This window comes from Corythoichthys intestinalis, chromosome 18, assembly GCF_030265065.1.
Source record: "Corythoichthys intestinalis isolate RoL2023-P3 chromosome 18, ASM3026506v1, whole genome shotgun sequence".
NCBI lineage: Eukaryota > Metazoa > Chordata > Actinopteri > Syngnathiformes > Syngnathidae > Corythoichthys > Corythoichthys intestinalis.
The window spans coordinates 23552463-23565219 of record NC_080412.1 but is presented as its reverse complement, the minus strand read 5'-3'; the positions used below and the strand labels follow the sequence as shown (position 1 = coordinate 23565219).

General features: G+C 38.5%; 2 protein-coding genes across 2 annotated transcripts in view; both read left to right on the top strand.

Moving 5' to 3' along the window:
- c18h21orf91 (chromosome 18 C21orf91 homolog) overlaps positions 1-1342 on the top strand; it is a 40009-nt gene extending 38667 nt beyond the window's left edge. Inside the window, exon 6 of the transcript XR_009061332.1 lies at positions 29-1342. The gene's annotated coding sequence lies outside the window, so the exon portion shown is untranslated. The remainder of the gene's footprint in view (positions 1-28) is intronic.
- Positions 1343-5066: 3724 nt separating this feature from the next.
- cxadr (CXADR Ig-like cell adhesion molecule) overlaps positions 5067-12757 on the top strand; it is a 94921-nt gene continuing 87230 nt past the window's right edge. The window contains exon 1 of the mRNA XM_057820221.1: positions 5067-5255. Within this exon, the coding sequence (XP_057676204.1) occupies positions 5204-5255 (52 nt within the window). The 5' untranslated portion in view covers positions 5067-5203. The remainder of the gene's footprint in view (positions 5256-12757) is intronic.

Here is a 12757-nt window from a genome sequence, read left to right as displayed (position 1 = left end):
AGATTACCAGTCCGCCCCTGGGCCATAGCTGACAAACACGCCCACATGACACGGTAGATATCATATTATAGGACTAGATGCAAATAACCGACACAGCTGCATTGGCAACATGTTTTAAGGACTACATGCGTTAGTAAACAGCCGCCATCTTAAAGCAGTAGACCTCTCAGGAAGGCTTTTTTTTTTTTTTTTTTTTAATCTAAAATGCTCCTAAATCGGCAAAATCTTAACTTAAATCTATCTTTAAATGATGAAACAGTTTTAAAACTTACACATGTTTAAAGTAGACAGAAGGGAACTAATGCAATAACGGGAGCAATTTTAACAACTTTAACGGTTGATTCACAACTTTAAATGACTTCCACACATAGCAAAGGTTACTATCTAGTTATCGCAATACCCTTGTGTCTAGTTAAGTGGAGGGTAAAGAATTGGGCTATGGCCAATTGTCCCCCAAACCATTTAAACTTCACATTGCGTGACCTGTTATTTATTTATTTATTTTCTCAAAAAAAAAAAAAAAAAAAAAATTCACTCGTTACTTTGCCAAGTAACTAATTACTCTTACATTCAGGTAACTGAGTTACTAACGCAATTACTTTTTGGGAGAAGTAATTTGTAACTAATTAATTACTTTTTTAAAGTAAAATTAACAACACTGGTCGGACTTTCAGTAGCAAAATTAGTGGGGTGTTTTCCAACTCCACAACATACACGACTCTTTCCACACAGTGGCTGCTACTGGCGGAAAAAACTTCTAATATCCCTCGTCTTCGAAGCGGGCGGAGGAGGCGGCATGTAGTATTTCTGTTGGGCAGTGAATGACTCGTTGTCTCGAACATGTTGACCACTACTAGGGCTCCGGTCAGAGAGCACAGGCGTCTTCAGCTGAACTAGAATACTTTAATAGGCTCACGTGCAGGTGTGTAAACATGTACACCAGTGGTGGAATGTAACGAAATACTTTGTTACTGTCCTTAAGTAAATTTTTTGTGTATATGTACTTAAGTAAAAATGTGAAGTGGTAGATTTAACTTTTACTTTACTACACCACAGTACTTGAGTACAAATTTTGGATGACTACATGAGTAATATTATTTTGAATTAAGGCTACTCTTGAGTAAATTTTTTGCCTACTCTACCCACCCCTGAGGGGCACTTCAGGGTCCATTCAAATTAGGTAGAGGTGAAGCCAGTGCTCCTGTGGCCTGAGCCCTGAAGGACATTCAGTGTGATCTTTGCTGCACCTTCTTAACTAGTGCGGTGGTGCTGGTTGCCCAGGAGAGGTCAGCATAAGTCAAACACTACATTGTCCAAGTCTTCACATGTTCAGGCCTGATCTGCAAAAATCTATTTTGGGAAAATGCCTTTAAATATTTTGGCACAAGTTTCTACCTCTCTAAAGCTTTAGGACAGGGGTTTGGAACCTTTTTTGAGCTCAAAGGGCCTGCGGAACAAAGAATAACTATAATATTAATAATAAAACCGAGGAACCACAATAGGTTACCTAAAAAACAAAAAAAAAAAACATTGTCACCTGCATGTCCATACTGTTCAGTTATGGATGTGTTCTAAGTCAAATAAAATCAAATCAACTTTTATTTGTTTAGACCAAATCACAACAACAGTTATCTCAAAGAGAGAACAAAACATGTTTTAAGGTGCAGTAACCCTACGCTGGATTTCGACCTACTTGAGCACACCTGGCATCCTGGTAACACCACTGATTTCAACCGATTCTCACATGCTTCATCAGACTTTTGCGGTCTCCACTGCCACACCTGTCCTGAAATTTGAATGTCGCCTGATTACTGGCTTGCCAAAGGAAAAAATGTGAGCGCCCCTTAGTGGTTGTTCTTTTTAACGCTCCCAATGTGGCCCTTACGCCCGCCAGGTTTTCCCCGAGGTCCTAGCGCCCTTCCATTAAATAACTATGGGGCCTGATCAGTCTCATAAGGAACACGCACACATGCGCGATGCACACACTCATTTAACACGAAACACACACGTATTGTGGGATTTGTAAACACATAGGACACGAAACACACACACACATTGTGGGATTCGTAAACACATAGCACGTGAAACACACATTGTGGGATTCGTAAACACATACCACGCGAAACGCACACATTCGTCAAAAGTGTGTGTGAATTGTTTTACACGCATTTATAACATGCTTCCAATTTCAAATTACCACTTACGAGTGTAATTGTTTTGACACATGCCTTTTTTCTAAACGGAGCCTGTCTGCAGCCAATCAGACGTCTCCTTAAACAGCCAATCACACGGGCTGGGCTGTTTCGTTACGTCACTGCTGTGCGCCTTCTGACTCAGCACGCGTCTCGTTGGCAACAACGCTGGCATTCCAGAGAATGAACCTTAACTATCACTCGCTCGCAGGCGCCGTTTCCCGGCCGTGTTGCTCTATGTCAGATATGTCCAAAGTCCAAATGCGGCCCGTGGTCAAATTTCATCCGGCCCCCAGCCTCTGTCATAAAATCAATAACGTCTGGCCCGCACACAGACTTAATAAATTGATCAGCAGTACTGCAACCAGCATATGAAGTAGCTTAAACACGAAATGCTGCTCTTCATTTACCCACTAAAAGGCAGCAGCACTTTAACCCTTTATTGCCAAATGTATCGCATTTGATACACCTAAAATTTCTTGATTTTGAGACTAATTTTGACATTTCTTTTTGAAAAAACAACAAAAAAAACAAAACAAAACAAAAAAAACGATGGATGCAAGTCAGCACATGCATTTGCAGGTTCTATGAGAAAAAAACATGATTTAGCTTGAGTTATAGATATTAGAGCACTTATTACACATATTCATTTTGACTTTTCTTTTTACAAATTTGAAAAAAATGGTTTCATTAGGACCTTATTTTTCAAATTTTGGGATTCTCTGATAATTGTTTCATGTTGCAGGTATTGAAGGGCTAAGCAACATTACCCCGTGTGACCTATTACTTCCATTTTCTAAAATGGCGACAATCAACAAAAAAAAGAAAGTTGACTGTGACGGCCGGCGCTTCAAGGATAGGTGGAAATTGGACTATTTCTTCACTAAAATACGCAACAACTGTGTCTGCCTCCTTTGCAAAGAGACAGTCGCTGTTTTTAAAGATTTCAATGTTAGCCGATATTACCAAACAAGACACGCTGACATGTACGGCAAGATTACAGGGAAGATTCGCAGCGAGAAATTGAAGCAACTTGGAGCTAGTTTAATTTCACAAGAGCCCGAGAGTCGAAAGAGAACGCCACAAAGGCTAGTTGTAAGATTGTTGAAATTATTCAATTTAAAATAATAATAAAGCAAATGTCACACACTGAATGGCTTGCTAAAAATTGCTTAAATATATTGTTCTACGTAAAGGACATCAGCCAAGGTCGGCCCCCCACATTTTTACCGCACCAAATCTGGCCGCCTTTGCAAAAAGTTTGGACACCCCTGCTCTATGTAATCAAGCAACTGTAACTACTGGAAAATTACATAATGAGATATAAAGACAAAACTGTGTTTTATCACCTAATATGCTAGCTTTAAACTCACATTGACTGTTTCCATGCATTATTTATTAGTAGTGTTTATTTCAGTGTAGCATGTATTTTGTTATTTCTGTTTTAAATTGAGTATTTTCCTTCCCTGAAAAAAAAATATTTTCAAACAAAGAAAAAAATCATTTGAAAAATGAAATTGCCCTCCCCTAATTTAAAAAAAAAAAAAAAAAGCAAAGCAAATGACCGTCAAGGGTGCCCGTCACATGGTATGTTCGATAAATCATTTTACCTCATTATAAAAATATCTTTATTTGTTCATTTTATATATATATATATATATACATATATATATATATATTAGGGCTGTCAAAATTATCGCGTTAACGCGCGGTAATTAATTTTTTAAATTAATCACGTTAAAATATTTGACGCAATTAATGCACATGTCCCGCTCAGACAGTATTCTGCCTTTTGGTAAGTTTTACAGCAAGTTGTGGTCGCTTTGCGACATGGTTTATTGCTTTCTTGCCAGTTCAATATGGCTGCACGACGTCTCGGGCTGACGCCTACGATCCTTGGACAAGATTTGTCCGTAAGTATGGTTGTTGTAAAGAATGTACATATTATGTTAGTAAGCGAAATGTTATATTTTTTGTATGAGACGCTTTTTGTTTTTGTTTAGTGAACCTGTATAGCGTGCTAAGCTAACGTTGTTGCTAATGCAATGCTTGTGTACTTTTTTTTGTAGTTTCACTACGGTCTAAAGAGGACAGTGGTTTGAGGCCATTTTATTAATAAATCAGATGAAAAAGGAAGAAGTCTGATTATTAAGGCGTCGTTCACTAGCTGTCTAGCTTTGGAAAAAGTAGACGCTTCGGAGTGAGGACAGCATAGACAGATTTAAATGACAGTAGAGTGAAATGCCCACTACAGGCCTTATGTACCGTATGTTGAATGTATATATCCATCTTGTGTCTTATCTTTCCATTCCAACAATTTATTTTACAGAATATATATATAATTTACAGAAAAATATGGCATATTTTATAGATGGTTTGAATTGCGATTAATTGCGATTAATTACGATTAATTAATTTTTAAGCTGTAATCAACTCGATTAAAAATTTTAATCGTTTGACAGCTCTATATATATATATATAGAGAGAGAGAGAGAGAGAGAGAGAGATAGATAGATAGATAGATAGATAGATAGATAGATAGATAGATAGATAGATAGATAGATAGATAGATAGATAGAGATATATATATATAGATAGATATAGATATATAGATATATATAGGAAAGTCAATTACATGCAATGATACTTATCGGCCATTAGGGGGGCTTGGCCCCCCTGCCCCCCCTTAAACTCCGTTTATGGGGGGGCATACCCCTGCTTTAGGAGATTGGATCGGCAACCCTCGCACGCGCAAGACTAAGCCAGTGCTACAAGCAATAATGTCATTCTTCACCAGATGGCAGCACTGCATTTTGTTGAAGTTGAGCGTAAGTCACGTGACAGCCTGCGGCTCCCTGTGCACCTGCAGAGTGGAGAGAGGAGGAGGAGCGGCCAAGTCTGGATGCTTGGCGAGAGCTGTGCTACCGCCTTTCTCTCTTCAAACACACCACAAGTTTGCCCGACCCAAGTTTCGCCGAAAGGATTTACACAGAGAGTCAACAGCAACGGGGATGGAGGTACCGAACGTCTGTTTGTGCTGTTTGCTCCTGAGCGTTTTAGGAGGTAAGTTTTCATACACGAAACGCTACTTTGATTCCGACCGTATTTATTTCGGCGGCGAGTGCTTTTCTCACTATTGAGTGGTCAGTTTCGTCGTGCTAGTAGAACGCTTGGCTTGCGTTGAAAGTGCTGATAAGTTTGTTGAATTCTCGTGACCTTCATAATCAGTATTTTTGAACAGAAATCGCTCAGTGTAATTAAAAAAAAAAAAAAAAACATTTGTGGAAGAAACTGCCCAACTCAGGCGAACTCGGATCCAAGGTCAGTTTTAGAAAGCTAGCGTGAAAACAAGCGTCGAAACTACACTACGATCAACTTACTAAAAATCAAATACTACATTGTAGTAAATGAGTTTGATATGGTTGATGAAACGATTATGTGAGCACGTTCATGTGTCCTCTGTTGGTTAACACAATGGCTAGAGGGTGTTTTAACCTGTCGCTGTGCTGCTTCGAAGTGCTCGAATCCCATCAAATATAATACATACATTTAATTTAACTATGTGGCCTACTCGTTACTAATCAGCCCTAGTGACCTTTACTAATAATGAGAAGTTAGCGAAACCAAAACAAAACAAACAAACAAACAATCAAACAAACAAAATAATAGTCATAGTAACCAATAAAAATAGATGTATTCTCATATAAATATCATTAGTACTGATGGTGGGTTTACCAAATTAACTCTTTTTTTATGTTTATATTCGATTAAACCTAGTGTTTTGCTGATAGTAAGTCAATGGGTGTGTTTAGTGTCTTGGAATTTACAATGAAACTCACAATACAAACTCCTCCCATTCTAAACGATTAACTCCACCGGGCCATTTTTAAAATAGGGTGCTATTTGTGTCCCCAGTATAACTTAAGCTGTTTTTTCAATAAAGTTGGATAACTGCTCATTCAGCTTATTTTTTTGTGTGCGTTATCAATTGCTGTCTATTATAAATTCAAGGGTACAGGCTCCTAAATTATATATTTTACATCTGGTAAAAGGTTGTGATGGAAATGTGGTATGTCCCCAGAGTGTTTCTTTTAAATTCAGTCTATAAAATAACAGATAGAAGTTGGAACTCCAATCACTGTTACGATTTTATTGTCCTGAAAAAAAAAATCTTTAATCAAGTGTTGTATTTAAATTGAAATATATTATTTAATTCGGAAAAAAAGGTTTCGCGTCCCCCATGTCACTGTCCACGAGGGGTGTGTATTGCCTCATATCTGGTGATACGATTAGTATTCCGATTCACAGGTCACGATTCGATTTGATCCCAATTAATTCCAATACTACACTTGAAGACGATTATTGCGATATTTCTATTTCACTTAAAAAAAAACAAAAAAAACCCAAATCAAAATGGACATAAGTACTAGGGGTGTGACAAAATATCGAAATGGTGATATATTGTGATACTATGTATCCCAAAAGGTTATCGATATGCTCCTGTCAAGAATCGAGATATCGTTTTAAAAAGGTGTCAATATTTAAAAAAAAAAAAAAAAAAAAAAAAAAAAAAGGAACCATCAAGTTGCTACCAAAATCTTCCACCATATTAGTGTCTCAATTAACTCTGAGGCTGCCATTGACGGTGTTCGACGCCCAATCCATTTAGACTGGGAAACGTTCGTTTATTCAAAACCAGAGCATTCACAGTCATTCGGTCTGATTTTCGGGGCAATTACAGGTCACTTGCTGTTCATTTAAAGGCATTTACAGGTCATTTTCTGTTGAGTTTGAGTCACTGCCTATTCATTTGGGTGATTCCCAGCTCACTTCCTGTTTATTTTGAGTTACAGAACAGATCACTTCCTGTTCTGTAACTCAAAATAAACAGGAAGTGACCCATAAAATACCCCAAAATCAACAGGAAGTGACTGAAAATCAACATGTAAATGACCTCAAATGGCCCAAAATTACCTCATTGGCTGCCACTGACGGCCATAGACGTTCAATCCGTTTGAACTGGGAGGGATGGCAGAATGTTCATTCGCTGCCAAACTCCCAGTTCAAACGGATTGGACGTCTACTAGTGATAAACTCATTCCAATTCACAGCAGAAGCTTGTTTTTCTGCTTATTAGTTGTTTGTAGAATATCTTAGAATGATTTCCTGACCAATGTATCGATTGATTGTTGATTGATTGTTGTATCGCCATATTGTCAGATCATTGTTATCGTGACCTTTGTATCGCAAATCGTATCATATCGTGAGGTATCAAGAGGTTCCCACTCCTAATAATTCCATTTCCATCATTTTATTCCTGAAACCTCATCCAGCACTCAAATAAAAATGTGTTTGTTTTATGCTTGAACAACATATGGCTTTCATTATAGCATTTTCTCTATTTTTAGTGCAAACCTGCTTTAGTCCAGACCGGCGTGAATGCAGCTGACATTTTAGACTTAAACGACTAATCCAAGCAACCACTAGTGGGCGACATACACAAATCTCTACTTGGATTAGTTGAATACAGGTAGTTCCTGGGCTGCGAACGAATTCTGTTCCTATGCTGGCGACGTAACCCGAATTTCCGCACAAGCCGGAATTAATCCTTTAAGTACCCCTAAATCTCAAAATAACTATCCAAAAAGTCCAATAGTATTGTAATTTGTTCAATGCTGGAGGATACACTGACCTCTGGTGGCAGCGTTGGGTCTGGCTGGACTGTCGCCTTGTATGATTGAGTAACAGACTCAAGACGTCTGACACGGAAAAAGGATAGCTGCGCTCTGTTTTGGCCTACATCAGGCTGTAAGTTGTTTCAGTTAATATATGTTTATGTATGCATTTGTAGTTAAGTTTAGAGCTACAGTCCGATCCAAACTACTGTAATGCCCGGTATATGGGGAAGAAGGAGAGGAACCGGTATTGGCTTTCCCACTTTATTGGTGTAACCATTATAAATAAAAACTAACAAAAATACAGCTGGCTGTCGAGACATGCGACCGCTATCCCTCGCTATCTCGCCCGTTCTCATACTCGCTTCTCCCCCTGCGTCACAGGTCCCAGTCCGATCGTCTCTTAAGGGGGCTGCGCTTAGTTACGGACATTAAAATACACAATGAATAGGTTGCCGCTGAAATCTTCACACTTGGCTGCCGCTAGTTTGAAACGGCCTTAAAAAAAATCTCATTTACAAGGCGTGGCGGCTTTTATTTTGGTGTGGCGGTGCGCCACAAGCTCTCATATGTAGAGGAAACCTTGCTCTGATGTACAAGAAGGTACTGTTTATACGACTAAAAAAAACAAAACAAAAACAAAAAAAATGACTAGAGACACAATGGCGAACAAGACTATGGCATCGTAAATTTGAAATCGCGTAAATCAAGTACGTTGTAACCCGGGGACTACCTGTCTTGTTACTTCAACAGACTGCAAGGCAATGCTGCTGCGCGCTGCCAACTACAGGACGGGAGTACAAGTACAGCCACTGAATTGTTTATTTCCACCAAAAGCACGCGTGTAAGGATCAATACAGATGATTTTTAATCGATACCAGAATTGCGTGACGTAATATCGCAATATATCTCAGAATGGAATTTTTTAACACCCCTACTGTACACTCTGCTTGGTTGTGCAAGTGTCCGTATGAGAACATTTCCCATTTATTAATGACATCACTCTTATGTGATAACATCACACCAGTAGCTGAAAATTCAACTGTGGTCAGCAATTTTATTTTACATAAAATTAAAAATTTAATTAAAAATCAGATTTTGCTGTTTTATGAGGTACGTTCAGTGTGGTTGATTATAATGTTCACGCTCTTCAAGCTATAAATCAATGAAATTAGTTGAATCTGATCATTTCAAAAGGTTTATTCGTCAAATTACAGATTTCCACCTAAGTACCTAAAGTCATGTTAGCTATTATGCTCGGAAAGATAGGCTGAGGGCTGTCTTTAGCACAAAAAGTTAGTGTCCACTCTGTTACGTTCAAATGGCACCCTATTAAAAAAAGTGACCCAAGTAGTATTGTGTTTTATTTGACTATGTTGGCTGTTAACATTTGTTGAAAAGTGTTGCCAGATAGCAGTGACATTTACTTATGGGTTGCAGCCATCCTGTAATAAAGAAAAGCTTTGTTGGGACTGTGGGGCATTGAGTGGAATACAATGTTTAGATTTAGAGCATGTTTTTTTACACTTCTTTTGTCTCATTGCTCACATTGTGTGTGCGTGCGTGCTAGTTTGGGCTCATTACCATCCTAATGGCAGCGTGGCTTCATCATTTGGGCAATGTTCCACTTCAACAGACAAGAACAGTGTCTGTCGAACTGGTCGCATTCTTTTGACAGTTTTGTCTTCAGGAGTAAATAATATCTGCGAACTGCGCTTTAATGGTGAAATAACAAGGACGGGCATTTCTGCTCTACTTTTTTTTCAGTGCAATTACGCTGATGCCATTTACTGGACTGAATACAATTGACAAAAAAAGTAAATAATTGAAATAAGATTTTTAGTCTGTCTTCACTTGTGCATTTTGGTTAAAAAACACAGCTATTGAATTGATAGGCTTTGCCTTGCACATCCTGGGAATCACACAGACATATTTAAGAATCACTCACACAAGCAAATGTGCTTGTGTGCAAATGTCTATTACAGGCGTGCACCCTAAACATCACATATTCACTTGTTTTTTTCTTTTAAAAAAATAAAAATGAATCCTGCACTTATTTCCAGTGCGGCTTATTTGTTGATTTATTTGAGTTTATATTAAAGATACACGATAATATCGGTCACCGATAATATCGGTCACCGATAATTATTGGCCGATAATGGCAATTATGACGTCACACAGATATTCCAGATAATTAAAAAAATCAACCGATAATGCAATCCGATAATTATATACTTGATTTAGCCTCCAAATGTGCGCAACCGAAGAATTCAGCACGCCGCCTCCTCAACCCCTCCTCTCTCTGAAGCCCCTGAGGGAGGAGGGGCTGAGGAGGCGGAGTTACACGACAAGAAGCAGTTGTATATTATGGCGGCTGTTCCTAAAAAAACGAGCTCTCGCCATCTGCAAAACATGCACCGCAGAAGTTCCACGAGGCGGAAAGAAAGCGTCCTCATTTAACACCACTAACCCAGCAGCCATTTAAAACTGCATCACAAAGATTTTTGGAACGAATACCAGGCTGCTGCTAGCAGGGATGCTAAAGCTATTTTAAACACAAACTAAACTACAGGGCTTGTGACGATACAGGTTCGGGTTGTTTTGGAATGCAGCCCAAGGCGGGTGGTAAACTCGCATCTAAGGCTAAACACCGGCACGACTCGAGACCGATAGTCGACAAGTAGCCGTCTTCCGACGGAGCCCGCCGCTCTGGCCGGTCTGGCAGGCCGGTGCTATGGCGAGGCGGGCTGAGCCCGGTGCCCCGGCGGCGGAACCTCCGGCGAACACCCCGGTTTCTTGAGCGTTCCCCCACGGTGAGCAAGACGCGAGGCATGCGCCTTCGTCGGGAGCAGAGCCAGGCCCCGAATATGCCGCGGCGAACCGGCCGGATTGTCCGGTACGATCGTAGCTGCCGCCGCCGAGACAAGACACAATTTTTTTAACCGAAATGACCTGAGAGCCAAAGCCCCGGATAAAAAAATAATGCAGTTAATACAACCACCATTCTCTATGAAAAACATGCCCATCACATTTCACCACGGACAGTTGGACAAGTGATGTCCAGTAAGCAAGCTTTTCATGACGGCACAGTGATTCAATGATAATTTAAACATGCAGAAAAAAAGTCAGTAATGCATTCAGTATGTAAAAGGACAAGCGGTCAGATGACTTTGTAACGCTGCCTTTATTTTCGGCTTAACAAAACTCAGGCACAAAAAAACAAGCACGGGGATGCGAGCTCCGTCCAAATAGTACTGCCGTGTATCAGTTTAGCTGCTGTAAAGCAAGTGTCATGAGTGCCGCAAATGTAAACAAAGTGCTGCAGAATGGGTACATGACATCTCGCTCTTTTGAGGTAATCATTTTTACAGTGTGCAACAAAGCATATAACATTAGCAATCACTTTTCAAATTAGTTAACTTATTTGTCTGCTCAATTACAGTCACAGCAGATAGTCAAAACTTATTGGCACTTATTAACTCTTATCAATTTAAATATGCACATTCCTTTTGTAATGAAATAATAATATTCTGTAGCCACAAATATTCAAAATCTTTTCCTTCCAATTTTTTTTGTTGTTTTGTTTTTTTGTTTTTATAGGATTAAGTAAAAATAATTTATTGCTTAAAATAAGGCTGTTAAGATTATTTTCAGCTAGCTATTTTTCTTCCCAAAAATCTGAGAGAAATACACTTGAAGCGCTGGCAGATAATTTCACTTATTTCCAATAGATTGACACTTAAAACTGACTAGTTTTAATGAGGTGTGTTTTTGCAGTGTAGTAATGTTATATATGTTAGGAATGGCTTACTTTTAAAGGCATTTTTGTGCAACTTAGGTATTTACTCTAAGTAATTGTTGCCAAAAGTTTACCATTACACAATGTCAGACAATCTGTCATTATTTAGATGTTGGAATTGACTACTTGTTCATATTTTATGTTGGAAAAAAAAGAGCAATAAATTATATTTTTGCACAGTAATATTTTCTCTTGTGTATACTTAAAAATTTTACGTAAATCTTTTAATATAATTATCGGCTTGACATTATCGGTTATCGGTTGGAATGAGGAGGAAATGATTGGTTATCGGTAATGGTTGAAAAATGTATTATCGTGCATCACTAATTTATATCTAACACTTTATTTGACAGCGGCGGTGCGGCTTATCTATGGACACATGCCGTTTTCGTGTCAAATTTAGTGGGTGGCGGCTTATAGTAAGAAATGTGGTTAATTAAAATCAATTAAATAAATAAAGAAAATTAATTGATTAAAAAAAAAACACATTTTATCATTTTTGTTCTTTTAAGTCTCTTTTTTTTTACATTTTTATTATTATTATTTACATTTTTAATAAGAAAAATAAAAAGTATTCTTTTAATTTTTGGATTCTAAATATGAGTGTCCCCGATCTGATCACGTCATCGGAAATCGGGCTGATGAAGCCATTTTTCAGATGATCGGGTTTTTAATTTAAAAGAAACTTATTGTGCTGGCTACAGTCGCCAGTGTTAAGAGCCCGTTGACATTTTACAGTACGTTGCTGCCACATTGTGGTCAAAATAATTCATTGCATCCATCGTATGATGCAGTTTGGAACACAGGCTCATTCACTTGCATAGTACACAGCCTGTCGGTCTCATTGACACTGTTGAGTGCTTTGTTACGTTTCTGCCTTGGAACGTATATGCAAGTGTTTTACATCGATACCAACCTGTTAATATGTAGTATATGTGTGTTTATGGGGAAAAGCTATATATATGTTGTATATATAATGAAATTAGTTAATAAGTCCTGCTGGATGGAAGCTAACCTATACTTGTAGCTAGGTAGCTCAAGGGAATTGTGGTGTCTACATGGCATTTGTATACCGTTGTGTATTGTGCTGT